This window comes from Balaenoptera acutorostrata, chromosome 8 (assembly GCF_949987535.1).
Source record: "Balaenoptera acutorostrata chromosome 8, mBalAcu1.1, whole genome shotgun sequence".
NCBI classification, from domain to species: Eukaryota; Metazoa; Chordata; class Mammalia; order Artiodactyla; family Balaenopteridae; genus Balaenoptera; species Balaenoptera acutorostrata.
In genome coordinates, this window is record NC_080071.1 from 59,971,998 (window position 1) to 59,997,929 (window position 25,932).

Sequence of the window (25,932 nt, forward strand, 5' to 3'; positions counted from 1 at the left end):
ATACTCTACTTCTTTGATTCAAAACTTATCACAACTTTAAAAGCTAAAACACCAGAAGAAAATTAGCATTTTAAAATATGTTCATTAACAAAACATTTTTTTTTTTTAAAGGATTTTCTTATTTATTTATTTATTTATTTATTTATTTATTTTTGGCTGTGTTGGGTCTTCGGTTCGTGCGAGGGCTTTCTCCAGTTGCGGCAAGCGGGGGCCACTCTTCATCGCGGTGCGGGGACCGCTCTTCATCGCGGTGCGCGGGCCTTTCTCTATCGCGGCCCCTCCCGTCGCGGGGCACAGGCTCCAGACGCGCAGGCTCAGCAATTGTGGCTCACGGGCCCAGCTGCTCCGTGGCATGTGGGATCTTCCCAGACCAGGGCTCGAACCCGTGTCCCCTGCATTAGCAGGCAGATTCTCAACCACTGCGCCACCAGGGAAGCCCCAAAACATTTTTTAATACAAAGAATACTGCAATAATATTCTCTCGGAGTTAAACGACATTATCATTGTAAAGTCTCCAATGTTTTCCCAACTGAAGATGTGTCAGGACCTCCTACTCCAACCATCTCGTATATACTGGGCTATCCCATGGGATTTTTATTTCATGAGAAGATCTGCAGTGGGGAAAAAACTTGAAAAGGACTAGCAAGTCTTCTCTATTAGTCTCTAGAAAGATACACAAGAAATTGGTGACACTCTGGGAAGGGGCAGCTGGTGTCAAGGAGACTGTCTTTTTGTACCTTGGGAATTTGGAACCACCAAGACAATCACCAGATTTTGAAGCAGTGCAGGCAGGCAGACTTGAGAGCTATGCTGGGAAGACTGTCTCTGACAGTCTTTCAAGGCTAAGGATACAGATACTAGGCTCTCAATTAAGGAAGAAGCCAAAACAAAACAAGAAAACCCAACAGTGCAAATGACAGGAAAACCGAGCCATTCAGAGTATGTTCTTTTTTTTTTTTAATTTTTTTGTTTTCTGTGAGAGTGATTCTTTTTACTTTTTTTTAAAAATCTAATTAATTAATTAATTTATTTTTGGCTGTGTTGGGTCTTCGTTTCTGTGCGAGGGCTTTCTCTAGTTGCGTCAAGCGGGGGCCACTCTTCATCGCGGTGCGCGGGCCTCTCACTGTCGTGGCCTCTCCCGTTGTGGGGCACAGGCTCCAGACGCGCAGGCTCAGTAGTTGTGGCTCATGGGCCTAGTAGCTCTGCGGCATGTGGGATCTTCCCAGACCAGGGCTCGAACCCATGTCCCCTGCATTGGCAGGCAGATTCTCAACCACTGCACCACCAGGGAAGCCCCCAGAGTATGTTCTTTAACCACAACCAAAGTAACCTAGAGATCATTAACAACAATTAATAAATAAAAACCTAAAAAAAACCCCAACTACCGGGAAATTTTAAGTTATACTTCTAAATAATCTGTGGGTCAAAGAAGATATTAAAACCAAAATTAGGGACTTCCCTGGCAGTCTAGTGGTTAAGACTCCACACTCCCAATGCAGGAGGCACAGATTTGATCCCTGGTCGGGAAACTAAGATCCCACATGCTGCACAGCGCAGCCAAAAAAACCCAAAAAACAACCAAAATTAGTAAAAATGCCGAACTCAATGCTAAAAAAGATATATTAAAGCTTGTGGGATGTAGCTGTAGCCTTATTTCATATGTAGAAAGTTCTTACTTTGCATGTATTAAGCAAAGACATAATTCCTATATGCATTTAGGAGTTTCAGTTAACCTGGTACCTTGCAAAGCTAAGATTGCCTATATTAGCAGAGAGGCTGAAAAAAAAAATCAGTGGTTTTATCTATTGACAGATATCTATCTCTAGAGGTCAGAGACGATAGCAAATGAGTGAAACAGAAAACAAGCACACAATAGAGGGAAAAAATCAACAAAGTCAAAAGTTGGTTCTTTGGGACTTCCCTGGTGGTCCAATGGTTAAGAATCCGCCTTCCAATGCAGTGGATGTGGGTTCGATCCCTGGTCAAGGAACTAAGATCCCACAGGCTACGGGGCAACTAAGCCTGTGCGCTCTAGAGCCTGAGCGCCGCAACCAGAGAGAAGCCCGCGCGCACCGCAACAGAAGATCCTGTATGCCGCAACAAAGACCCCGTGTACCACAACAAAGACCTGACGCAGCCAAATAAATTATAAAATATTTAAAAAAAAAAGTTGGTTCTTTGAAAAGATTAATAAAATTGATAAACCCCTAGTAATACTCATTAGAGAAAACACAAATTACTATGAAATTTTTAGACATCAAAAAGACAAGAAGTTATGATAAACTTTATGCCAATAAATGTGACACTTAGCATGAAATGAACACATTTCTTGAAAAATACAAATAACCAACACTGAAAGACACAGAATATCCATACAGCGTCATGGACATTAAAGAAATGTAATCTATTATTAAAAATCTTTCCATAAAGAAAATCTCAAGTGCAGATGGTTTCACCAGTGGATTTTTCCAAAAAGTTAAGGAGGAAACACCACCAAGGTTGTACAAGTGTCACAGTCAATGATAAAATATTGAAAACTTACTTTCTGAGGTTGAAAACAAGAAAGAGGAACTTCACTAGAGGTCCAGTGGTTAAGACTCCACGCTTCCACTGCAGGGGCCACGGGTTTGATCCCTGGTCAGGGAACTAAGATCCCACATTTCACCGAGTGCCGCCAAAAAAAAAGAAGAAGAAAGAGATAACCATTATCACCACTTCTATTCAACACTGTGCTGGAGGACCTAGCTACTATAGCAAGTCAAGAAAATGATATAAGAATAATAACCAGAAAAGAAAAAAGGTCATTATTTAGAGATGATATTATTATTAATAGACAATATGAATATGTACCAAGAAAATTCAGAAGATTCTGCAGACTAATTATTAGAATTAATAAGTGAATTTATCTAGGTTTCTGGATAAAAGGCTAATATATAAAAATCAATTATATTTCTGTAAACTAGTGTTTTTTAAAAACACAACTTCAGGCTTCCCTGGTGGCACAGTGGTTAACAATTCGCCTGCCAATGCAGGGGACATGGGTTCAAGCCCTGGTCTGGGAAGATCCCATATGCCGTGGAGCAACTGAGCCCATGCACCACAACTACTGAGTCTGTGCTCTACAGCCCACGAGCCACAACTACTGAGCCCATGTGCCACAACTACTGGAGCCCACGCGCCTAGAGCCTGTGCTCTGCAACAAGAGAAGCCATCACAATGAGAAGCCCACGCACCACAACGAAGAGTGGCCGCCGCTCGCCGCAACCAGAGAAAAGACCGTGCACAGCAGCGAAGACCCAACACAGCCAAAAACAATAAGTAAATAAAATAAAATAATCAAATAAATAAAGAAAATAAAAACACAACTTCCAACAGCATTTTTTTAAAAAAGAAAGAAATCTAACAAAAGATGTGCAAGACCACTACACTGAAAACAAGAAAACATTTTTGAGAGAATTTAAGGGTCTAAATAAATTGAAGGACATACCATGTTCACAGGTTGGAGACTCATAGTAAAAATGTCAATTCTCCCCCAATTGATTTCTAGTTTCAAAGCTATCATAATCAAAATCCCCCTCTTCTCCTTTGAAAGAGAAATTGACAAGCTGATTCTGAAATCTCTAGGGAACTACAAGGAGCCAAGAATAGTCAAAGCAACCTTGAAAAACAACAAAAATTGGAGGACTATACTGTAAAATATTAAGACCTGTTATAAAGCCATAGTAATTAACTGTACAAGTATAGTAACTAAAACTTACCAATGAAAAAATAGAGCCTAGAAAGTCACACACAAATAAGACTATTTATGCCAAAGGCAAATTGCAGTGCAGTTGGGAAAAGACATTCTTTTAAATAAAAGACGTTGGGTCAACTGGATATCCCTATAGAAAATAATGAGTGTACCATGATCTCTAACTTTACACAACTCAACAAAAGTAAATTCCAAATAGAAGGCAGGTCTAAATGTGAAAGTAAACAAACAAAAAACCATAGCAAAACATCTTTGTGTCCTTGAAGCAGGCAAATATTTTTTAAGCAAACACAAAAAGCACTAACCATAACCATAACAACAACAACGATAAATCGGACTGTATCAAACCTGTCATCAAAAGAAACTGAGAGAGTAAAAAGGCAAGCCAAAGACCAGAAGAAATCAACAATACCTACCACCGATACCTAGAGAGAGATGTGACTGCCTGGTGGGGGGGGGTTGGGCAGGAAAACTGTAAGATCCGTAACTTCTCCAGGACTGGGAGGACGTCTCAGATGTATCTGTATTCCCAGTTCCTGGGACAGGGCTTAGCACAGTTAGCACTTAGTTCATGACTATTGAGTGAAGGGCCTAACAGCAACAAGCAGTCAGTCAGCGGCAGACTCAGCAGAGGAGACAGGCAGCAAGTATGGCAAAGACTACTAGTTCCCATCCGATAGAGATCCACACCTCCACCCGCAATGATCTAGTCTATACAATCAGCTAAAGCCATTTCTGACCCTGACTTATATAGCTAAGTATGGCCAAATGACTAAGTTCTGGTCAATGAGATCAGACGAAATACTGTATAGGGAATTCTAGAAAGGCTTCTTTCCTTCTTTTTTTTTGTCATCCACATGTGGCTTGCAGGATCTTAATTCCCCAACCAGGGATTGAACTCGGGCCCACGGCAGTGAAAGCATGGAGTCCTAACCACTGGACTTCCAGGGAAGTCCCTAGAAAGTTTTCTTAAAAGATGGAAGGTATGCCCCTTTTGTCCTCTGCCTTTCTTCCTCCTTCCTTCTGCCTAGATCATGGATGTGATAGTTGGATATCCAGCAACCATTCTGTGATCCTCAGAATAGAAACCACATGATAAGGTTGGCAAAGGCAAGAGAGAAGGAGACTGGGTCCTTGACAAGTCTATGGGATTGCCGTACCAGTCTTAAGACTATTTCTGAATTTGTTTTTACAAGACAAAGAAATGAACTACTATCTTATTTAAGCAATGGTTATTTCTTATCTCTGTTTCTAGCAGCCAAACACAATTCCTACCTGATAAGGTAAGAAAGAGACTGCAGGAACAAATTTATGGTCTAAGATGCCAACAAGCCATCTCAGTTATGCTTCAATTTAATGCTAATAATAAAGTGTTTGGGATATTCCACTGAAATTGGGGTGGTGGGGATGTAGGAAGCAAGACTGACCAAAGAATCTACTCTGTGAAGGTGCACCACCATTACAGTTCAGACAGAGGGGTGTTTATAATAGTTCAGTACACTGACAACATTTCATAATGCAGTACTATAATTTCTTGCCAACACTTGGGGAGTTATGTTCTAGAAAAGTAATGTGGCTTACTGTGACTGGCCAAAACCAAATTATATGAAAATGAGAGGTTAGGAAAAATAAACAGTTTAATGGAAGATGTTAAATCAGCTGTTTAAAACCTGCTCAAATAAAAACCCAGTGAACTTTCTACAGATTAACCTCCTTCAAGTTTTCAGGAAACACTACTGTAGCACAACAGTTAGATAAGGTTGATTCTCCCACATATTATGCACATTATTCTACTTCATGAAGATTTTGAACCTGTCCTTCTTGGCTTGCTATTTAATGTCTTTGGTACTTGTGTTTTTACTTTTATTTGTTAGATCTCAGCAAAAATTTTCAAATTCTTATAGTGACTGTGTCATTTTTTGGACTGTTGTTCATCCTTACATTAAGAAAATAGAAAATAATCTGATCTCTCTGTGGACTATTGTTATAGACTGAATTTTTGTGTCTCCCCAAAATTCATATACTGAAATGCTAACCCCCAGTGTGATGGTATTAGGAGGTGGGGCCTTTGGGAGGTGATTAGGTCATGAGGGTAGTGCTCTCATGAATGGGATTAGTGACCTTATAAAAGAGATCCCCAGAGAGCTCTCTCACATGTTATAACACAATGAGAATGTAGCCATCTCGGAAATAGGAAGTGGGTCCCTAGCTGACACAAAATTTTCTGGCACCTTGATCTTGGACTTCCCAAGTTCAAGAACTGTGAGAAATAGAAGTTTGTTGTTTAAGCCACCCAGTCTATGGTACTTTATTATAGCAGCCTGAATTGTCTGCGACAAAGGTCCTTTTCCATTTCTCCACTCCCTTGAATTTGGGCTAGCTTGGTGAGTTGCTTTGATCATCAGAATATGGTGGAAGGGCTGTTATATAGTTTCAAAGCCTAATCCTCAAAGAGGCCTTGCAGCCTTACAGCTTCCACCTTCACCTTTTTAGAATGCTACCCTGAGAATGCCATGTAAGTAAGGATGCCAGACTAGCCTACCAGAGGATGAGAAGCCACACTGAGAAGAACTGAAGCACCTTAATGGACAGCCAGCACCATGTGCAAACATGTGAGTGCAGATATCTTGGACCTTCTAACTCAGTCAACCCTCCAGGTGGATTCAGCTACATGAGACAGCCAAGTGAAACCAATAAAGGAACAATTTAGCCAACCTACAGAATCATGAAAAATAACAATAAATCTTTTTTTCCTGAGTCATTTAATTTTGCAGTAGTGTTTCAGGCAGCAATATCAAATAAACTTTAAGATAACACTTAAAATAACAGCTTCTTGAAGGTGAGAACAATCGCTTGAGATTTTTCTGTTTTTAACTTTAATTCATATGTTATAGCACCCTGGAAGCCATGTCGACTCCAATGCTTCTTTCCACTACGATTGAAAAAAAAGAAATTAATGTATGAAAATACAATGGGGAGCCATTAAAAGATTTTGTATGAAGTGAATAATATGTAATAGGCACTTTAGAAAGAGAACTCTGGTTACACTGTAGAGTGGACCACAGGGAGGAAAAGACCTATGAGGGCAGAGTGACCAATATGAATACTGCTGGAATAGTCCTAGTGAGAGGCCTAGTAAGAGGTTAGAAGGCCAGACTATCATTACTACTGCTGCTGCTGCTACTATTATTTGCATTATATATTTATTTTATTTGTTTTAATAGAATGTCACTTTGGTGATTTTTTTTTAATTTTTATTTTTATTGAAGTATAGTTGATTTACTAAGTTGTGTTAGTTTCAGGTATACAGCAAAGTTATTCAGTTTATATATGTGTGTGTATATATATACATATATATATTCTTTTTCAGATATTTTTGCATTATATGTTATTACGATATTGAGTATAGTTCCCTATGCTATACAGTAGGTCCTTGTTGGTTATCTATTTTATATATAGTAGAGGTATTATGTATTTATGATGAACTAAGCAAGTACTATAACTAGAACCTCATATGTATTTGCTCATTTAATCCTTAATACAACCCTTTTAAAAAACTTTTTATTTTGAAATAATTACAGACTCATAAGAAGTTCCCAAACTACATGCCAGGAGGTCCCATGTATCCTTTGCCCAGTTTCCCCCAATCGTAACATCTTGCATAACTATAGTAAAATATCAAGATCAGGAAACTGACATTGGTATAGTCCACAGAGGGTTACTCAGATATCACCAGTTTTACAAGCACTCATTTGTCTGTGCATGTGTGTGTAGTTCTATACAATTTTATAACAGATGTAGATATGTGTAACTACCATCACAATCAAGATACAGAACTGTTCTATCACCGAGAGGCTCCCTTGTAGCCACCCACTCCCTTCTCCCTGATCCTTAACTCCTGGCCAAACATTACTCTGCTCTTCATCTCTATAATTTTGATATTTCAAGAGCGCTATATAAAGGAAATCATACAGTATGTAACCTTTTGAGTGTGGCTTTTTTCACTTCAGACCCATCCTAGTTGCTGCATGTATCAATAGTTCATTCTTTTTATTGCTGCATAGTATAAACGTGCCAGTTTGTTTAACCATTCACCTGTTGAAGAACATTTGGGTTGTTTCCAGTTTTTGACTAATAGGAATAAAACTGCTATGAACAATCAGGTATAGGTTTTTGTGTGAATGTAAGTTTCAATTTCTCTGGAATAAATGCTCAACAGTGCAACTGCTGGACTGTACACTCTGTTTTTAAAGAAACTGAAGCTATAAATGAAATGGTGGAGCTGGGATTCTAATCTAGATAATCTGCCTCTAGGTCCTAACTCTTCACACTATTTCCAGTGGTAGTAGAAATTGAGAGTAGTAAATGGAATTAAAGAAAGAGTTAAAAGGTAGAGTCAACAGAATATAGCATCGCTCAGATGAGGGGTATATGAATAAAGTGTCAAAGGTAACACCAGGTTCCAGCTTCAGCACATCAGATAGATGACAAAATACGAATTCACTTTTATATATACTGTATTTGAGGTATCTGCAGGTCATCCTCAACTAGCAGGCAATTAGATTTATAGACTAGGAACCAGAGATTAAGAAAAAGCTCTGGATTAGAGATAGATTTGAGCAAATAACATCAGAGGGACAGGGTACAGAATGACAAAGAGATTTGACAACAGAACCCTGAAGAACAGAAACATTCATTTCCTCTAGTTTTTTCCCACAAACAATAAAACAGTAGGTACTGTGACAGACTGCAAATTCATATTAACTTTAGATATTACAGCATATCATGTCTTCCATATGAGTTTTACAATCATATTATAAAGTATAAAGTATAAAGGGAGTAATATATGCTCTCCTCCCCACTCCCTTTTTCATTTAAAAAGAAAGAACTACAAAAGGAATACCTGCTGATTAAAAAGCCTTAATACTACTCCGTATGATACTATAATGATTATACGTCATTATACATTTGTCCAAACCCATACAATGTACAACACCAAAACTGAACCCTAATGTAGACTATGAACTTTGGGTGATAATGTGTCAACATAGGCTCATCAATTGTGACAAATGTACTACTCTGTGGGAGATATTGATAATGGGGGGGGTGGTCTATGCATATGTGAGAGGGTTTATGGGAAATCTCTGTCCTTTCTACTCAATTTTGCTGTGAACCTAAAACCGCTCTAAAACGTCCAGTAAACAAACAAACAAACAAAAATAATTAAGCCTCAGTACAAAAGAATATGTAAAAAGCGTAAGTTTTACTCCTCGCTCAGCATCCAACTCCCTCCACCCATTTTTCAAAAAAATATATGGGGAAAGGAATTTAAGGAGGTAAACTGACAAACCTTAGTAGCTAAATAAGAAGCAAGCAATATCAAGAGTCAAGGAATAGGGACATCCCTGGTGGCACAGTGGTTAAGAATCTGCCTGCCAATTCAGGGGACACGGGTTCAAGCCCTGGTCCGGGAAGATCCCACATGCCACAGAGCAACTAAGTTCGTGCACCACAACTACTGAGCCTGCGCTCTAGAGCCTGCAAGCCACAAGTACTGAGCCCACGAGCCACAACTACTGAGCCGGTGCGCCTAGAGCCCGTGCTCCACAACAAGAGAAGCCACTGCAATGAGAAGCCCGCGCACCACAACGAAGAGTAGCCCCCACTCGCCACAACTAGAGAAAACCCATGCAAATAAATAAATAAAATTGAAGAAAAAAAAAGAGTCAACGGATAATGTCAATTATACCTCAATGAAAAAAAGCCAAGGATTCATAATGACAAAAGTGATATATAAGTTTGATTCTAACCTTTTTTGAAGTTCAGTTTTTGGAATAGAACAAAATAACTATTATGTAATCCATGCTTTGCCATTTAACAATTTAAGTGCCACTTACCATATTTTATGACCACATTTTTGGCAGTTGTAGTTCAAACTTAGAAAAAACTATAATCCCATAAGTAATCAAAGTCACACCCTTAATATATTACATAATTGAGTTTTTTACTCCTTTCTCCAAAATTAAAGTCTACTCATTTACTTTTTCTCGTAATTGTCTCCATGGCAGACAAATACCCAAACAGAAAGTCTAGGATTCATAAGAATGAACCATGAATTTCTAAACAGGACCTGTATCAAAGTCAACACATTCACAATTTCAAGCTTTAATATATATTATTTGTTTACAAAAAGATAAATGTATACCTTCATCATATCATAGCAATATTGCAAAAAAACCCTTTTATCAAGAAAACTTCCAATTCTTATTTTCCAATTCTAGTTTAATTTAGTACTAGATAGCTTTCAGAGACATTGAGAGAACAGGTACAAGTAAATATCTGTGCAAAGCACAGGTCTGAATTATAAAAGAAATTAGCTTGGTTTATGTAAAGCAGCTAAGTGCCAAGTAAAAAGTAATCCCAACCAAAACATTCAGCACAATTTTTATTTCTGGCAACTTCAGCTCCTGGTTAGACAATCCATCATCCCAGCTATGACATTAAATGGTGAAAGTTTATTGAGCTATAATATACTGATAGACTTAGAAGCCCTTTTTCTCAAGCTAAAACTACTGTTCTGGTTCACACCACAGTGTGAGAGCCTTGAATGAGATCAATGATTCTCAAGTAGAAGCCCGTCATAAACCATATCATCCAGGGGATTTTTTTTTCCTTCAAAATCTATCTGCCTCCCTTCATATTCCCCCTACCACTAAGATTCTGCAGGGAAGTGGAGATGATATAAGGATATGCATGTCTGCTTTTTGTTTTTTAACTCCTAGATTATTCTGATATACATGTAACTCTCTTGGAGTTACTCACTTTTATGGAGAATGCCTGAATTAGGTCCAACTCTATTTTTTAACATTGTATCAACAGCAGGCAAAAGGAGCAGAGCTACAAAGTGATAAGAGCACAGCAGAAAGCTCTGCAGGTAAGGGGCTGTACTAATGGCAGCAGTAATCTTTCTGTACCAGCTCCCTCCAGAATTCATTATATATTTTAGACAATGACAAATGTTCAGTTCATCATTCTGAGAAGAGCACACTGTCTACCAGTCAGATAAAAATGTAAAAAGAAGCTATTTGGGACATCAAAAAAACTAAGCCACAGAAAAAGAAAAGACAAAAATTCCTCTATTCTTTAAAAGAACATAACAAAGCATTAAAAGAACAATAACAAAGTATTATTTTGTGCAGTTGTTAATTTGTTTGGAGACTTTCTGCCCATGTTTTATCATTTTAGTTTTTCGTTATGTAGTATTGATTTTTCTATGACAAAATTCAGTCAAGCTGAAAATCTTAACCATTCTAGAACCTAATAAACTACAATAAGATGACAAAACTGTATTAAAAAACAATCGAACAATCCTAAATCCATATCGCCTGTCAAGATAGCTTAAGAGTTGGATTAAAAAACAAGCTTTCAAGGTCCATTTTAGGGCAAACGATCATACTTCTTTACAGCCATTGTTTCAAATTCCTTATAAACAGTACTGAAATGTATCAGAAAACAGAATTTCTAATGATGTATAAATAATCAGCCAATTATTATATTCTAATTTGGACTAGCATTCCTTAAATCACTTGGTAATTTCCTACTGAATGTTCAACTTTATTGCATGCTACAAGGACACCTACTGGCCATTCAAAATCAGCCATTAGTTCTCTAAGACAACTCTAGTAGGCTGGTTACATAATAAGAAGAAACACATACATACACACACAGAGACACATATACCCTGCATGAAAGCAGAGGTTTGTTCACAGGTACTCACACTACAGAACTGCACCTAAAACAGAAGCAGAACTGTTCTTTGGACTGAGAGTACTATTCTTGCCAAAAGATAAAACGACCAAGAATGAAACACCAAGTATCAAAATTTTTATCTGAAACACTGATAAATATCTGAGTATGCTAAACATTTCAGAACAAACTCTAATGATCCAGCTCTCTTTACCAAATGACATGTGGAAAAAAAATTTTTTTCAATTTAGTTTCTGGGATGGACTAATATAAATTATCAATAATAGAAAAAAAATCACATTTTAGAAAGTTTTTTTGACATGCAGTATTAAAATAAGCTCAGGAAAATGATACACTTGCTAATAAATACTACAAGAGTCTTTATCTTCTAAGCTAAAGGCAACATTTCAATCAGCTCACATTTTAGAAGTTTATAACACTTCCTTTAAAACTGCTTTCCAGTGAGCTATAAAATCAAGTTTTTAATGTAGTCCGTCATTCCATAATACACACTAAATGGAATTCCTATTTTAATTCTGTATTTCATTGTACAAATAATGAATTATAAAAACTTAGAAAAAACATGATAATCTACAATTAATTATGTCTTTAAATACATTTTACCTCTACCGGAGAGGTTCAGAGAACATACTTTTTAAACCTAAGAAATAAATAATTCAAACTGGTTTCTCAGACTCATAGAGCAAATTACCTAAAAAGACGACTCTCCCCCCACCAAAATCAGACCACCACCTAATTTTCACAGTCTCTAACATTCACAATATTTAGGGGGTAAAATCTACCAACTAATTTTCTAGTCATTTTCCAACTTGCACTTACCTCCCACTATAGATTCTTGAGGGTCTCCACTTTCCTGAAGATTAAAAGAAAAAAAAAAAAGATTTGTAGTCAGCCTTGACCCTCAAAACAAATAAATTCACGAACTACAAAACGTGAACCTGGCCACGCTCATCTCAGACTAACACATCTCTCAACCCAAGTCCATATTTGGGATAAGCTCTTCGTGACTACTCTATCCTTCATGCTTCTTCGCCCACAGAGCCTGCCGGGGTACAAAACAGTCAAACCAACGAAAAAACTATCCTCACACATCAAGGGGTTGCAAGACCTCCTCTTCCAGGAGGGGCAACCTGGTTGTTTGGGTAAATAACGGCCAAGGATTACATAATATACAGCTACGAAGAGTGTCAAGGATCTGACCGCCAATAAATATCTTTCTTCTCCGCTTCCTCCGTTCCCACCCTGAGAAACGGCCCTAAGAAGAAGCAAGCCCTAGGATTTCTCTCAGGTGCCTGCAATGCCGCGCGTCCTCTTCTCTCTCGGAGCTCCGTGCAAGGAATTCTTCCAGCCCTCACGACGCCGTCTTGCTCCGGCCTCTCTCCCGTCTCCGCCGGCGCCACCGCAGCCCCCACGCCTGAGGCCCCTACGTCGCCCCGCAGGGCTCAGCCTCCACCCGCCTCGGCTGCCTTCTCCTCACGACCCTCCCAAGATGCTAGCTGGTCTCCTAGAGGTTCCGAAACCACCAACACCCAACACTCCGGCTACCGCCTTCCCAGACCACCCTCGGCAGATCCCCTCTATAGTTCTTGTAGCCGGAGAAGAAGAAAATCCCTTCTATCTGGCACTCCGCGTCCCCCAGAGACAGCGCCGCCGCCTACCTGTCACCCCTCTGCCTCCGGCTTCTTACCGCCACCGCCTCCCGCAGCAGCCTGCCAACTGCAGCGAAACAACCGGACCTCCCATTGGGTGATTCCACGCTCCAACAACAGCACCGCTGATTGGCAGCAGTATGCCCGCGGCCCTCCCCCTGTGCAGAGTCTAAAGATTCCGGTCTCCGAGCAAGGACCACGTCGCCTCTACACCGCCCTCTGTCCTCCACAGTTTCTCTTACCTCGGTCAGACTCCGGATGCACAGATGTGCGGGGAAAATGTCCACTTCTAGCCTCCTTCATGTCACCTCCACCTGGTCCAGGAATCTGTGACCCAGGACCAGAATGTTAAATTTCTCCTCTGCTTTCCTGCCGTAAGGTACTCGAGGTGACAACTTCCGTTTCCGGTTGCCTCCGGCTGGCGGGTTGAATCTTGAGTGTCCTGAGAGGTCAGATTGTTGTCAGGTAAATAGGGGAGCTGGTGGTAGATCTCTTGATCGGGAATGAGAATGAGACTCTACTCCGGGGATTGTCGAAAAGGAGAGACTAAATAGAGAAGGATGATGAGAATGAGTAGCTCAAGAGGGAAGGAGATCGAAGAACTAGCAGGAGAGAACTATGAAGTCCTGGGGTAGTGAGGGGTGGTTGTAGAAGGATGCTGTGAGGATCACTGTGGTTGTTAAGTCCAGATGCTTTTTTTCCTCCTGTGTCACCCTCAGCACCCCCCGCCCCGTGTTTTTTGGTTTACCTTTGAGTCGAATGAAGGCACAACCGCACTCAAATCGAAGATTTGTAAAATAGGAATACTTGTAATGCCTGCCTCACGAGCATGTATAGTACAGTTTTAAATAAGATTTTTCTGGTATTAAAGTTTATGACACAATGTTAAAAGGGTACAAAATCACATCAATTTTTAGTGTGATTACTATTAAATTGCATATACGCGGATACAGGGACTGGAAGGGACACTAAAGGGGAAAACAGTTAATTTGTCTTTTATTTTGTAATGTTCTTATGGTACAATTTTTTAAATGAGGAGAAATTGGAATATATACTTCAAAGTCTTCGGTAAACTGAAATTACATATAGTGTAAGCGGCATTACCCTTTTATTTCCTTCTCAGGGAAAGTACGCCAACACTGTTCCTGTACTAGAGCCAGCTCTCATTAGTGGAGGTTAATATCCACCAAACTTGAACTTGTAGGTTCACTCCAAACATAGGTAGATAGAAGGAGGTGAAAAAAAAATCATGATTACATGCTCTTTCCTTGTTGAACTTATTTCCTTGCTGTTCTTGTTTGAAAAGCTCTGAAAGGGAAATAATCACCTCTTGTTGAGTCCTTGGCACGATTTAAGTCACTTTATCTAATTTTAGTTTTTATTGTGAAGTATACATAACAGAAGGCTGTATAAAACGTAAGTACATTTTTAAGAATTATAATTAAGCAAACACTTGATCACCACTCCTCAGGTTAGGAAACAAAGCATTGCCAAAAACTTAAATATGCATTCTCAACAGAGGTGATTGCCTTTAAGGAGGTAAAAACTGGTTCTTGTTGGGTGGGGGTGAGAGGGCAAAAAAACCCTTAGATAATACAATAATTTGTGGCCCTCCAAAGAGCCATAGTACATAAACTGTGGTATTAAATTTTCATGTGGAGGGGTAGGGTGAGAACATGATTAGGGGGGAAAAAAGATCTTAAGAAGAGCTTTTGGGGTACAGTAATTACAATACGTTGAAAAACACTGCCTTAGAAGCTCCCTGAATGAGTTTGTGTGATTCCATCTCCTCCAGCAAGAGGTAACCAGCATCCTAACTTGTAATAATCATTTACTTGTTTCACTTAAATTTTTTTCCTAGAAAATGAATTGTTAGGTTTTTCCATTTATATAAATGGGATTCAAAGTGTGTATTTTTTTCTGACTCACCCCTTGCTCATTCTTATGTTTGTGAAATTCATTCATACTTTTGCATGTTGTTTTTATCGTGTAATATTCCATAATTAATCCATTCCATAGTTGGACATTTGAGTTGTTTACAGTTTGGGGCTAGCATAAATAATATGGCTACAGAGATTCTTTTTTTTTCATCGTGTGTTTGGCATTTTTGTTGAATTTTTATTTTAACAGTTTTTCCACCTGATTCTCTTGCATTCTTTTTTTTTTTTTTTGGCTGCGTTGTGTCCTCGTTGCTGCACGCGGGCTTTCTCCAGTTGTGGTGAGCCGGGGCTACTCTTTGTTGCGGTGTGTGGGCTTCTCATCGTGGTGGCTTCCCTTATTGTGGAGCGCGGGCTCTAGGTGCGTGGGCTTCAGTAGTTGCAGCACGCAGGCTTCAGTAGTTGTGGCTTGCGGACTCTAAAGCGCAGGCTCATTAGTTGTGGTGCATGGGCGTGGTTGCGCGGCATGTGGGATCTTCCTGGACCAGGGCTCGAACCCGTGTCCCCTGCACTGGCAGGCAGATTCTTAACCACTGCGCCACCAGGGAAGTCCTTATCCATTTGCCTGTTGATTATAAAATATATCTGTTATACAGATGCAAGAGTTTCTCTAGAGCAGTGCTGTCTAGTGCAAATGTAATACAAACCGCACGTTATTTAAAAATTTCTAGTAGCCATATTAAAAAGGTAAAAAGAAACATAAAATTAATTTTAATAATGTATTTTATCTAACCGAGTGTATATATTCAAAATATTATCATTTTAAGGTGTAATCAGTATTAAAAGTTAGTAATGAAATATTTTACATTTTCTTCATGCTGTCTTCAAAAGTGATGTGTTTTACAGAATACGCTGTTTTCATAAATGCAAACACTTGATCTGCATTTATATTTCATAAAATTTACAGTTGATAAAGCAGCTTTGCATGCCCAGTTTGTACCAAACACACTTAAAAATTTTCCAATAACTGGTTTGAAAATCCGTTTTGAAATTTAAATTAATTAAAATTAAATAAAAATTTTTAGTTCCCCAGTTGCATAGGCCACATTTAGGGAGCTAGTGGCTACTGTATTGGACAATGGAGATCTAGAGTATATATACAGTACCTATGACTAGAATTGCTAGGCCGTAAGGTATTCAAACGTTTAACTTTTCTAGGTCATACCAAGCAGTTTTTTACAGTGGTTTTGTTAAATCACATTCTTACCACCTGGGTGTGACAGTGGAAGGCACATCATCACAATGTGTTTTCCCCAATTTTCACAATCTTGCAAGGTAGGTTTTAACCTCATGTTATATGAAGAAACTGAAGTTGAGCAAGATTTAAATGATTTGCACAGGATTTTATAGCTATTAATGGTGCATTCAGGGTTTGATGCCAGATCTGTACAGCACCAAAGTGCCCTTCTGTAGGATTCCAAACTCTTCCTTCAAGTGATCAGGATATCATTGTTTGATTTATGGCTATTCTGAAGTAGAAATAATTTTTAAGAGAAAATGAAGCTTCCCTAAAAATAGTGTTGTTCAACTTTTTGTTCTTCTTGAAAAGTCATTAAAATATTTAGTAAATGCCTATGAAGGGACTCTTACTCAAATATTTTAATTAGATAGAAGAGAAAATACATTGAATTTATTAATGGAAATTTGTTTAGGAGAAATGAGTATAGGTATACTTTCATGGTTTTTTTTTTTCAAAGATATATCTTCCAAATTACTTAATATTTTGAGCGTAGTAGTATTGTAACTTTGAGATAGCCTTCATACCATGGTAATATTTCAATTTTCATTTTCAAAATCAAGCTATTTAGTCAAAAATATTTGACCTTTGTTTTGTATTCTCTTCCAGGTACATTGATACTCAAGTACGTTTAATGTTCTAGAATTGACATTTGCCAAAATAAGGGTTTTCTTGTAATCTAAAGATTTTTGGAATGAAACACTATTTTTTTTTTTTTTTATTTTTTTTTTAAATTAATTATTTATTTATTTTGGCTGTGCTGGGTCTTCGTTTCTGTGCGAGGGCTCTCTCCAGTTGCGGCGAGCAGGGGCCACTCCTCATCGCGGTGCGCGGGCCTCTCGCCATCGCGGCCTCTCTTGTTGTGGAGCAGAGGCTCCAGACGCGCAGGCTCAGTAATTGTGGCGCACGGGCCTAGCCGCTCTGCGGCATGTGGGATCTTCCCAGACCAGGGCTCGAACCCGTGGCCCCTGCACTGGCAGGCAGATTCCCAACCACTGCACCACCAGGGAAGCCCCTGAAACATTATTTAAAAAATATTTTTTGGAAAACATAGTTAGAAGAAGCCAACACTTTATCATTATAATTAAATGCTTCTAGAAGTCTTTCTTTTGTGATAAGGTATTGAATCTCAAAAGTCAGACTGAGGGCTTCCCTGGTGGCGCAGTGGTTGAGAATCTGCCTGCTAGTGCAGGGGACACGGGTTCGAGCCCTGGTCTGGGAGGATCCCACATGCCGCGGAGCGGCTGGGCCCGTGAGCCACGGCTGCTGAGCCTGCGCTTCTGGAGCCTGTGCCCCGCGACGGGAGGGGCCGCGATAGTGAAAGGCCCGCGCACCGCGATGAAGAGCGGTCCCCGCACCGCGATGAAGAGTGGCCCCCACTTGCCGCAACTGGAGAAAGCCCTCGCACGAACCGAAGACCCAGCACAGCCAAAAATAAATAAATAAATAAATAAATAAATAAAATTAAAAAAAAAATCTGAGACTCAAATTTAAAAAAAAAAAAAAAAAGTCAGACTGAAATCTGAAACCATAATTTGTTTCCTTTATATTATTGAATCCACCAAATAATAATGAAATAATGGATTAAATGTTTCATTCAAAGTTGTGAATGTTGTAGTTTTAACTTGTGTTTGGTAAGTATTCATTTTTATTCTCTTCTAAATGTGAAAATCATCAACATAATGTTTTTTGATATCTTAACATGTCTATAAATAAAAATATTAAGTGTTGGCTAATTCGTCAAAATTACTATGTACAGTTTTGTCCCCCATATTCTGGGAACTATTGTTTAATGAAATGAGCACTTCACATAATGTGTCTTTAGTATACACTATCTAATAATTACCTCTGTCTTCTAAAATTCAGTGTAAGAATCCTGCCTTATTATTGGACTTGTTTATAGTTATAAATGTAGACAAAATGGTAATAATCATTTGGTTTGGTTTTATTTCTGGAAAGCAGTGATTATAGAATTGCTACTGCTAACCTTATACAAATGACAGTATAGCATTATTAATTCATACCCTGTTAATTCGAAATTCATAACAATATAACTGGGGACTGAGCTCAAGTTTATTCTTGTATTATCTATAAAAGTAACACTAGAAAACTGAAATATTTATATACCCATTGGGGACATATTTTATTAAAGCAAATTTATCGATTAAAAAGGGGTCCTAAGGACTCTGTTAACGGAAGAGAATGTTAGAAAAAAAAGAATACTTATACTTAATATATGTATTATCTGAATCAGTTTGCTGTACACATGAAACTAACACAACATTGTAGATCAACTATATTTCAATAAAAATTAAAAAAAAAAAAGTCTCTGTTGATCTACATCAAGAGTTAGCAAACTAGGGACTTCCCTGATGACGCAGTGGTTAAGAATCTGCCTGCTAATGCAGGGAACATGGGTTCGAGCCCTGGTCCAGGAAGATCCCACATGCTGCGGAGCAGTTAAGCCTGTGAGCCACAACTACTGAGCCTGCGCTCTAGAGCCCGCGAGCCACAGCTACTGAAGCCCATGCACCTAGAGCCTGTGCTCTGCAAAAAGAGAAGCCATTGCAGTGAGAAGCCCACGCACTGCGACGAAGAGTAGCCCTCACTCCCCGCAACTAGAGAAAGCCCATGCACAACAATGAAGACCCAATGCAGCCAAAAATAAATAAATAAATACATTTATTTATTTAAAAAAAAAAGAGTTAGCAAACTACAGCCTGCTGGCCAAATTCAACCCATTGCCTGTTTTTATGTGGCCAATGAGTTAAGAAGGGTTTTTACAGATGAACATTTGCAATCAATTTGATACTAAGGAACACTAAACTTTGAGCCCCAGTTAAGCAAAATGTTATCCCCCCAAAAAGGAATTGCATTTTTTCATCAGAAGACTTGTATTATAAAAAATTATACTCAGTTATATTTTGAATTTTATCAATAAATATTTATGGTAATTTGTTTTCTCTCCTGTTATATAAAGTACCTACATAATAACCTTGATTTTACCTCTTGGCCAACAAAGCCTAAAATATTTACTATGTGGCTTTTTACAGAAAAAGTTCATGTGATCCATATGTATTAACCACAGTAGTACTGCATTTTTAAAGAATCATCTGAAGAAAGCACGTAACAAAACAGTATGTACAACATTTTTGTTATAGATATTCATGCATTACGAAAGACTGAAAAGAAGGAAACAGTATTGCTTAAAAGTTAGGAGCAAGGGCTCTGAAATGAAACTGCAATGTTCAAAACCCAATTGTACCATTAACTATTTTTGTTACCTTCAGAAAGTTGCTTACTTTCTTGGAGCCTCATTGTCTTCATCTATAAAATGGGGATAATAATAGTAATTTAAGTTCAAAGAGTTGTTTTAGGAATAATGTGGAGTCAAGACAGTTAAAGCACTTTATCATAGTGCACCTGGCACATAGGGCATGATAAATATTTGCTATTATTATAATGAAGAAAGAAACCAAACAGCAAATGGTTATCTCTTAGTGATGGGATTACCGATTATTTTTCTTTTTTATATTTTGCATATGTATATTTCCAAACTGTGAACATGTACGAGTTATGTAAAGAGACACTGTTTTATAAAATTTCTTGGCTTAGAATTTTCAAGTATTTATATTGCCTTTCTTTTTAAAACATTAGCTTTAAATGTTTTACCTTAAAACATAAATAGTAAACTTGGGTATTTGATATCTACAATATATGTATTTCTCCCTTAAATTAATCTTTTCCTGTAGACATGGCCCATGGACATGGACATGAACATGGTCATAGTAAAATGGAACTTCCAGATTATAAACAATGGACTATAGAAGGGACACCATTAGAAACTGTCCAGGAGAAGCTGGCTGCACGAGGGCTAAGGGATCCATGGGGCCGGTAAGAATAATTAAATAATTTAAATAGAACTTATCCTAGAGAAGCAGTATCTATGTTCCATTTCAATGTATTCTCTTTTTTAAAAAATCATTGAAAGTGGCCTTTTACATTTAAGTTTTAAAATCAGCTTTATTAAAATACCACTTATATACAGTAAAATTCATCCCACTTTAAGTGTATCATTCCATGAATTTTGACAGATATGTGCAGTTACGTGTGCAGTTACGTGACTACCACCACAATCATGGTGCAGAATATTTCTAGAATACCAAAAAGTTCCCTGATGATCCTTTGCACTCAGTGCTATCCTACCCCTGGTTCCTGGCAACCCTTGATCTGCTTTTTCAATTAGAATCATACAGTCTGTAGTCTTTTGTTCTGGCCAATTTCACTTATCATAGTGCTTTTGAGACTTATGTTCATTGTTAACTTATATCCATAGTTCCTTTTTTATTGCTGAGTACTACTCCATTGTATGCATATACCTCATTTTGTTTACTGTTCACCAGTTGATGGCCATCTGGCTTGTTTCCAGTTTTTGGCTATTATGAGCAAAGTTGCTTTAAACATTCAAGTACAAGTCTGTGTGAACATATGCTTGCATTTCTCTTGGGTAAATACCTAACAGTGGGATTTCTGAATCATTTGAAAAGTGTATTTTTTTAAATAAAAAACTGCCAAACTGTTATACAAAGTGGCTGTACCATTTTGCATTCCCACCAACAATGCATGAGAATTTCAGTTGCTCAATGTCCTCATCAATACTTGGTATTATCAGCCTTTTAATTTTAGCCATTCTAGTGAATGTAATAGTAATATCTCTTTGGGTTTTAATTTGCATTTCCATGAAGAATGAAGATCACGAGAATCTTTTCACATGCTTATTTGTCATTTGTATATTTTCTTTGGTGCAATGTTTATTCAGATCTTTTGCCCATTCTATTTATCAGAGTGTTTGTCTTTTATTGAATTATAAGAGTTGTCTATATATTTTTAATATAAGTCCTTTATCAGATAAAAGTTTTGCAGATGTTTTTCATTTTCTTTTTTTAAATAAATTTATTTATTTGTTTGTTTGTTTATTTTTGGCTGCGTTGGGTCTTTGTTGCTGTGCACAGTCTTTCTCTAATTGCGGCGAGCAGGGGCTACTCTTCATTGCGGTGCACAGGCTTCTCATTTCGGTGGCTTCTCTTGTTGCACAGCACAGGCTCTAGGTGTGCAGGCTTCAGTAGTTGTGGCACACAGGCTCAATAGTTGTGGCTTGCAGGCTCTAGAGCACAGGCTCAGTAGTTGTGGTGCACAGGCTTAGTTGCTCTGCGGCATGTGGGATCTTCCTGGACCAGGGATTGAACCCATGTCCCCTGCATTGGCAGGCAGATTCTTAACCGCTGTGTCACCAGGGAAGTCCCTCTTTTCATTTTCTTAATGATGTCTTTCAAAGAGTTTTAAATTTTGCTGAAGTCCCAATTTAGCATTTTTTTCTTTTATGGTTTGTGCTTTTTGCATCCTAAGATTTTCTCCTAATCTTCTTCTGGAAGCTTTTTTTTTTTTTTTTTTTTTTTTTTAAAGTGGGACTCCTGATATTCATCCCACTTTTTTTTTTTTTTTTTAATTAATTAATTTATTTATTTTTGGCTGTGTTGGGTCTTCGGTTCGTGCGAGGGCTTTCTCCAGTTGCGGCAAGCGGGGGCCACTCTTCATCGCGGTGCGGGGACCGCTCTTCATCGCGGTGCGCGGGCCTTTCTCTATCGCGGCCCCTCCCGTTGCGGGGCACAGGCTCCAGACACACAGGCTCAGCAATTGTGGCTCACGGGCCCAGCTGCTCCGTGGCATGTGGGATCTTCCCAGACCAGGGCTCGAACCCGTGTCCCCTGCATTAGCAGGCAGATTCTCAACCACTGCGCCACCAGGGAAGCCCCTTCTGGAAGCTTTTATAGTGTTCTTTCTTACATTGAGGTATATGATCCATTTGAGTTAATTTTTATGTCATATGAGGTAAGGATGAAGGTTAATGTTTTTGCATATGGACCTCCAGTTGTTCTAGCACCGTATATTAAAAGACTGTCTTTCCCCATTAATTGACTTTGACACCATTGTCAAAAGTCAGTTGACAATATCTGTACAGTCTATTTCTGGATTCTTTTCTGTTACCCTGATCAATATATCTATTTTATGTCAATACCACACTGTCTTCAAATCAGGTAGTATAAAATAAGATGTCCAACTTTTTAAAAAAATTGTTTTAGCTATTCCAAGTTCTTGTATTTATATTTAAATTTTAGAATGAGCTTTTCAGTTTCTATAAAAAGCCTGCTTGGAATTTAATTGGGATCACCTTGAATCTTTAACTCAGTTGAGGATAACTGCTGTCTTAACAATATTGTCTTCCAGTCCATGGACAGTTTAGATCCTCTTTAATTTTCTCAGCAGTGTTCATACAGTCTTGTACATATTTTGTTCAATTTATCCTCACTATTCCATATTTTTTATGCTATTGTAAACAGTATTTTTAAACTTCAATTTCCAATTGTGCATTGCTAATATATAAAAATATAATTGCTTTTTATATATTGAATTTGTATCTTGTTACCTTGCTAAATTCACTTTTTAGTTCTAGCAGACGTTTCTTACAGATTCCTTAGAATTTAGTTCATAGAAGATCATTTCGTCTACAAAGACAACGTTATTTTTTTTCGATCTATAACCTTTTAATTTCTTTTTCTTGCATTATTGCATGGGCTAACACTACTAGTATAATGTTGAATAAAAGTGGTGTATTTGAACATCCTAGCTTTATTACTAATGGGGAAAGCATTCAGTCTTTCATCATTAAGTGTAATGTTAGTTGTGGGATGTTCAGAGATGCCTTTCATCAAGTTGAGGAATTTCTCTTCTATTCCTGGGTTACTATGAGTTACTATTATTATTGTTATTGTTACTAATAGGTGTTGAATTTTGTTAAATGCTTTCTCTACATCTATTAAGATGCTAACCTCTTTTTTTATTCTGTTAATATGGTGAGTTCATTTTATTGATTTTCAGATGTTATACCAATCTTGCATTCTTTTGAGGTAAACTCTACTTCATCGTGATATGTTATCCTTTTAAATATTGCTGGATTCAATTTTCTAAAATTTTGTTAAGAATATTTACATCTATGTTCATGAGGAATATTAATCTGTAGTTTTCTTCTAATGTCTTTGTCTGGTTTTGGTGTCTTAAATTAGATTTGATTAGCTTTCATAAGTCAGATTTTTAGAGTTAAGTGGATTTTGTTCTTTAAAACATGATTTTTTTCCACTTATTTATCCTTACCTGCGAGAGAAGACTTTTTTTCACTAGAGCGCTCTGATTTGTTTCCTTCTCTGTTCAGGATACTCAAAAGAATGATTGCCAGAGCACGAAATTAGTCTACTAAAGTTCCGACTTCTATGACAGGGAAAATCAATGATCCTCTTGAATAGTAATAGTATTATCGAGTGTTACATACTCTTTGTGCCAAAATACATCATACATTACTCTGTTTAATCTTTATAATAATGCTATAAGGTAAATAGTAATCATTATTGAGTAGAAGAAACAGACCCCAACAGGTTAAGTAACTTGCCGAGCCTAAGTTGTGTATGTAGTATGGCAGAGCAAAGATTAATATCCTGGTCTCTTAACTTCCTCTTTCCATGAAGCTGTAATGACTAGTATGAGCAAAGCTACACAACTGACCTGTGATGGATAGGCCAAGGTGAGCCTTGCATTTGAGAATTCTGTAAAATCCTGAGTACTATGACTGTGAAATATGAAATCATCAAGTATTTTTTCTTGTATTTCATGTACGAAATGTGGGCATATAGATCTAATTATCTTATGCCGAAGAAAGATTCCTATTGTGATCTGCTTAGATTATCTTATATAAGGTTGCATTTAAGTCTGTTAGAAAGATGAAATCAAATATATTTTACTCAATGAATGTATGTAAGTCATATGTGAATATAATTTTCCCCTTTTTTTTCCTCTAGCAATGAAGCTTGGAGATACATGGGTGGCTTTGCAAATAATGTTTCCTTTGTTGGTGCATTATTAAAAGGATTCAAATGGGGATTTGCTGCATTTGTGGTAGCTGTAGGGGCTGAATATTACCTGGAGTCCCAGAAAAAAGATAAGAAGCATCACTGAAGATGATACCTGGAATTATCTTTTAATGTCTTCTTAACTCTCTTATAAAAAGAAGATTTCTTCACTGTAGCCTACTCATCTGTGTGTTTGTTCCTTAAAGAATACTAGTAAGATTTAATAAAGTAAGAGAACATGTACCAGTCTGCTTTGTCATTCTTTTAAAAAAAAAAAGTGTCTCCAGCCATATCAGATTTGGTTTGGAATACTTGGGGAGTTGAGGACTGGCAGCAGTACATTCTGCAAATAGCAGGCAGCCAGCATATATTTGAACAAATGGGTATGTTCTAATAGTTTTGTTTTTGTTTTAATTTTTTAAATTGTGATAAAATTTGCCATCTTGTTTTTAAGTGAACAGTCAGTGACATTAAATATATTAATAATGTTGTGCTACCATCACCACCATCCATCTCCATAACTCTTTTCATCTTTTAAAACTGAAAGTCTGTGCCCATTAATTAATAACCCCTCATTCTGCCTTCCCCTTAGCCTCTGGCAACCATCATTCTACTTTCTGTCTCTGTGATTTTTGACTACTCTAAGTACCTCATATAAGTAGAATCATTCAGAATCTGTCTTTTCGTGACTGGCTTATTTCATTTCGCATAATGTCCTCAAGGTTCATCTGTGTTGCATGGGTCAGAATTTCCTTTTTAAGGCTGAATAATATTCCATTTTATGTACATACCACATTTTGCTTATCCATTCATTCATGATGGACACTTGGGTTGCTTCCACATTTTAGCTGTTGTGAATAATACTGCTATGAACATAGGTGTACTGTAACAGATTTTTTTTTTTTTTTGGCTGCACCTTGTGGCATGTGGGATCTTAGTTTCCTGATCAGGGATTGAACCTGTGCCCCCTGCCGTGGAAGCACGGAGTCTTAACAACTGGACCACCAAAGAAGTCCCCAGATTTTTATTTTGAATTTTTAAAATATTTTTAACAATATTTATTTATGTATGTATTTATTTGGCTGCATCAGGTCTTAGTTGCAGCACGTAGGATCTTCATTGCAGCACGTGGAATCTTTCCTTGCGGTGCGTGGGCTTCTCTCTAGTTGTGGTGTTCAGACTCCAGAGCGTGCGGGCTCAGTAGTTGCGGCACACGGGCTCTCTAGTTGTGGTGCACGGGCTCTAGAGCACACAGGCTCAGTAGTTGCGGCACACGGACTTAGTTGCCCCGCGGCATGTGGGATCTTTAGTTCCCTGACCAGGGATCGAACCTGCATCCCCTGCATTGGAAGGCTGGACCACCAAGGAAGTCCCCAGAATTTTTTTTTTAATAAATTTATTTATTTTTGGCTGCATTGGGTCTTCGTTGCTGTGCGTGGGCTTTCTCTAGTTGCAGAGAGCGGGGGCTACTCTTCGTTGCAGTGCACGGGCTTCTCACTGCGGTGGCTTCTCTTGTTGTGGAGCACAGGCTCTAGGCACGTGGGCTTCAGTAGTTGTGGCACACAGGCTTCAGTAGTTGTGGCTCGTGGGCTCTAGAGCGCAGGCTCAGTAGAGCATTCTTTTCAAATGAACA

General features: G+C 38.1%; 2 protein-coding genes across 7 annotated transcripts in view; one reads left to right on the forward strand and one right to left on the reverse strand.

Annotated features, from left to right (window-relative positions):
* HYCC2 (hyccin PI4KA lipid kinase complex subunit 2) overlaps positions 1 to 13,274 on the reverse strand; it is a 74,745-nt gene extending 61,471 nt beyond the window's left edge. For 2 of the 3 annotated variants that reach the window (XM_007190501.2, XM_057551170.1), the window contains exons 1-3: positions 13,177 to 13,274; positions 12,338 to 12,371; positions 2,543 to 2,646 (exon numbers count right to left, since the gene is read on the reverse strand). The gene's annotated coding sequence lies outside the window, so the exon portion shown is untranslated. The remainder of the gene's footprint in view (positions 1 to 2,542; positions 2,647 to 12,337; positions 12,372 to 13,176) is intronic. The other variant, XM_007190500.2, reaches the window with a different exon arrangement.
* An 80-nt stretch (positions 13,275 to 13,354) lies between these two features.
* On the forward strand, positions 13,355 to 24,542 carry NDUFB3 (NADH:ubiquinone oxidoreductase subunit B3). Of its 4 annotated transcripts, none has more exons than XM_028168627.2 (4): positions 13,360 to 13,632; positions 19,395 to 19,478; positions 20,094 to 20,235; positions 24,249 to 24,542. In XM_028168627.2, exons 3-4 carry the CDS (start codon positions 20,096 to 20,098, stop codon positions 24,403 to 24,405), a joined length of 297 nt encoding a protein of 98 aa, XP_028024428.1. In that variant the 5' UTR covers positions 13,360 to 13,632; positions 19,395 to 19,478; positions 20,094 to 20,095; the 3' UTR covers positions 24,406 to 24,542. The 4 variants fall into 4 exon arrangements, with proteins under 4 accessions (XP_007190565.1, XP_028024428.1, XP_028024429.1 ...); XM_028168628.2 differs by lacking the exon at positions 13,360 to 13,632 and adding an exon at positions 14,944 to 14,968; XM_057551883.1 differs by lacking the exon at positions 13,360 to 13,632 and adding an exon at positions 15,441 to 15,465.
* Positions 24,543 to 25,932: the final 1,390 nt, after the last annotated feature.